Source organism: Colobus angolensis, unplaced genomic scaffold (genome assembly GCF_000951035.1).
Source record: "Colobus angolensis palliatus isolate OR3802 unplaced genomic scaffold, Cang.pa_1.0 Scaffold75, whole genome shotgun sequence".
Taxonomy (NCBI): Eukaryota; Metazoa; Chordata; class Mammalia; order Primates; family Cercopithecidae; genus Colobus; species Colobus angolensis.
In genome coordinates this window covers 2610378-2614510 of record NW_012121265.1, presented here as the reverse complement: position 1 = coordinate 2614510, position 4133 = coordinate 2610378, and the positions used below count along the sequence as shown (strand labels likewise).

The following is a 4133-nucleotide window of genomic DNA, read 5'->3' as shown; positions in this document are numbered from 1 at the left end:
CAAGTTGAATCATATTTTTTCCGCTTATTCATCATTTCATCTGATAGTGGGGTCACTGATTCTGCCTCTATGCTTTTGGCTGTACCCCCAATTCCTTTTCGTAGCTTATTTATTCTTTCCTCCATGATATTGTTGAGAAATAAATCAGTTATATAGACTATCAAAATAACAAATCAAATGCTTTTCCAGAAGGTATAAACTCTCTTGAAGGATTGCTTCTATTTCACTGTTTTTGAGGGTAAGGCAAGGTTATACAAAAATGGCAAGAGCTGGTAGGCTGTTAGCATTTGCTTTTAAGACTGCTGTTATTAAATCTGTGAAAACAATTTAGTTTCACACATGCCCACAGACATGCACAGAGAATTGTAAACTTAAAAAAGGGACAGAAAGACTAGAACCTTTACTATAATGAAATTAAAGTGATTTTGAGCTTTACATAATCACATATCTACCCGCTTTCTCATCTTCCCACAACTACTATGGAAAACTTTATCTACTCTGTCAACCTTGGTTTATCTATGATTAAAATTAGAAACACATCCTTGGGCCTTTCTTTGCATGCCATTTTTCCACGGTTTCAAAAAGATAAGCTTCGCCTATAAAAGGACCTTTTGTTGCTATCTGGTTGCATGTGGAACCTGACAGAATTGCCACGGTGAGTCAGGAACATGTTTTCTAGGCCTAATTGATCAGAATTTATCCATTTTCACCCAGAGATCTAAATGAACTAAAACTTGCCGATCTTTTAAAAACTTAGCCAGACTCAATCATGTTTTTAATTTCGTGTAGATGCTGCTACTTTGGACTCTTTCACTGCTGCTGGGAGCAGTAGCAGGTAAGAAAAAAATACAAATGTTGAGCTGGGAGAGATTCACTTTTCAGCATGGTCAAGAGGGCTATGGCAGCTGAATTCAGGCCACAGTAATAACATGAAGCATTACTTCAAGGAGTAAAGCACAGGAGATGCATAAGAACACAGGTATGTGGAGTATGGTTGTCAGAAAACATCTAAGATGCCCAGTGAAATTTGAATTTCAGATAAACAACAAATATTTCCCACAAACAACAAATATGTGACATATGTATACTAAAACATTATCATTTATCTGAAATTCAAATTTACTTTTATTTTGATTTGCTAAATCTAGCAACCCTGACATTAAGTCAAGTTAGGAGTTTGAACCTTGGCTCCACCACCACCTACAGCTGTATTACTCTGAACAAAATTCTTAACTTCTGTGCTTCAGAATCTTTGTCTGCAAAATGGGGAGAGTCGGATACCCCATCTCTTAGGATTATTGTGAGAATCAGGTCAGATTAGTAAATCTTCCAGCCCAGCACCTGGTACATGGTAAGACTGTGAGAAAGGTAGCCCCCACAACAGCTACTACTCTTACTCCTACCATTAATCTAGATTTATCTTCCTTAGAAAAGAGAACCCTTCTCTGGGTTTTTTTTTGTTTTTGTTTTTGTTTTTTCTGAGATGGAGTCTCGCTCTGTTGCCCAGGCTGGAGTACAATGGTGCCATCTCAGCTCACTGCAAGCTCTGCCTCCTGGATTCACACCATTCTCCTGCCTCAGCCTCCCAAGTAGCTGGGACTACAGGCGCCTGCCACCACACCTGGCTAATTTTTTTGTATTTTTAGTGGAGACAGGGTTTCACCATGTTAGTCAGGATGGTCTCAATCTCCTGACCTTGTGATCCACCTGCCTTGGCCTCCCAAAGTGCTGGGATTACAGGCTCTTTAGGTTGTTTTTTTATGGGGTGACATTCAAGCCTGGAGTTGTGTTAAACCATGGATTTTTTGTTTTGTTGTTTGTGAACAGCTTCTTCATCACAGTAATGAAGATGACCTTCAGTACAGCAAGGATAGGGATATACGGTTTTGACCTTTCCATAAAATGTAAGCGCTCCTTTCAAAGCCCACAGCTAAATGGTGGCTACAGGAAGTTAAGGCTTAGGGACACAGGGTTGTCCCTTTCTTGAGCACCTATGGCCCAAGGAAGATATCTGAGTTTAGAGGCTAAAAGGAGTCCCACATTGGGACTGGTCAGAGACACAAGGGGAGTGAAGTGATCCTATGTGGTAGAATTGAAGACCAACAGACTGTCTGGAACAGTTGTGTTGTCTTTTGAAGCTGTTTTGTGAGTGTGTGGCTAGGAAGGTGTTGAGAGTAGTGGAGGAGGAATGTCTACCACACAGTGTAATTTAACTCTCATATATATATTGGCAGACAGATCATTAAAAAGAGCATGCTTGTAAAACTAATATCCTTCTGGGGGATTGCAGGAAAAGAAGTTTGCTATGAAAGACTCGGCTGCTTCAGCGATGATGACCCATGGTCAGGAATTGTGGAAAGACCCCTCCATATATTGCCCTGGGATCCAAAAGATGTCAACACCCGCTTCCTCCTATATACTAATGAGAACCCAAACACCTTTCAAGTAAGAACTATCACTGTGTTTACAACTAAGTTCCACCTGTTTTGTGTAATAAGGATACTGAATATTCACGTTCTTAAGAGAAAAAAATCAGGCTGTGAAATTTGTATCTTTGTAGATATTCAGGGCACTGAGCTTAGGTATTTCTTAATGTAAATTCTTTATAAAAGGTTCATTAACTTCATATTATTCTTGTCCTTCCTCTATAACATTTAATAAATATTGTAAATATAGGGCTATATTTATATATATATAGTATATAAACATTCCCAATATTATATATTTATATAATCTCCCATTATGTATGTATATCTATATTAGATAAAGATACATAAACATATGCACACACATATACACAAAGCCTTCCATTGTATGAAGAAAAGATCATTACCACCAAGTTTATAACAGACATATTATCCCAAGTTGAACAACTGCAAGCATGTTGTGATGACTGGGAAATGGCAACATGGTGATGATAGTAAATACTGTGGTTATAATGGGAGGATCATTATTCACAAGGATCCTGAATCCTAGCAGTCTTCTACTTACCGCCCCTCTCCATGTGGAACCCTCTCCACAAATGGTAATATTGGCTACTATAGGAAACTGACATGAAACACTTTTCTGTCTAAACAGGAAATTGTCGCAGATTCATCAACCATCAGTAACTCCAATTTCAAAACAAATAGAAAAACTCGCTTTATTATTCATGGATTCATAGACAAGGGAGAAGAAAACTGGCTGTCCGATATATGCAAGGTGAGATGTAGTCATCTCTCAAGGAAAGGTTGTTTCCAAAGTGATAATTAACAACCAGTAAGGCACTGGCCCCAGCCAATGAGGACAGTGCTGGTACCCACAGTCTTGAAGGATCTTCAGACCCCTGCGGGGCCTAGAGTTCCTAAGGGAGGTCAAGGAAGTGGTGGTGGGAAGAGGGGGTTTAGGATGCTCAGAGCAGTGAGGCTGGCAAGCATTTGGTAGATCCAGGTACTAGTTATTTAACAACTGATATGGAGGTGTTTCAAAATTTTAGCAACAGATGCTCTCATACTGATGCACACCAGCTGGTCATAGGCCCCTGATTTTTCATTTGTTTTTAATTTTATGTGAAGCGCTAAGAGATCGCATTTTGCCTGAATGAATTATTTCCTTTTGATGTTCACTTGCTACTCTTTGATCTCCTCTGGTAGCAATAACTTGGAAAACTGTGTAGGTTTTTTATTTTGGCTTCTGTTGCTTCAACAGCAGTGGTCCTATTTTCTTTAATTTGCCTTTGGCTATGTGCTCTGTCATAAAGAAGAATGAAAAGACAGAAAATTAAATAGAATAAATTTTCCTAGTAACTGCTAGTGCTTGAGGAATATTATTATTGATTCATTTGTTCAAGTATTTATTCATGTGTTCATCAAATTTCTTTGACCTACTGTGGCACAAAGAGAGTAGTCCTTTCTTCAGGGGTATCAAGAAGAAAGACACAGGCCGGGTGTGGTGGCTCATACCTGTAATCTGAGTACTTTGAGAGGCTGAGGCGGGCTGATCACAAGGTCAGGAGTTCGAGACCATCCTGGCTAACACGGTGAAACCCCCGTCTCTACTAAAACTACAAAACAGTTAGCCGGGCGTGGTGGTGCATGCCTGTAATCCCAGCTACTCAGGAGGCTGAGGCAGGAGAATCACTTGAACCCGGGAGG

The 4133-nt window shown here is 39.6% G+C and overlaps 1 protein-coding gene across 1 annotated transcript in view; it reads left to right on the top strand.

Annotated features, from left to right (window-relative positions):
- The first annotated feature begins 630 nt into the window (after positions 1–630).
- The window catches only part of PNLIP (pancreatic lipase), a 16539-nt gene continuing 13036 nt past the window's right edge, over positions 631–4133 (top strand). Inside the window, exons 1-4 of the mRNA XM_011927920.1 lie at positions 631–655; positions 790–835; positions 2291–2445; positions 3079–3201. Coding sequence (XP_011783310.1) covers positions 790–835; positions 2291–2445; positions 3079–3201 — 324 coding nt within the window. The 5' untranslated portion in view covers positions 631–655. The remainder of the gene's footprint in view (positions 656–789; positions 836–2290; positions 2446–3078; positions 3202–4133) is intronic.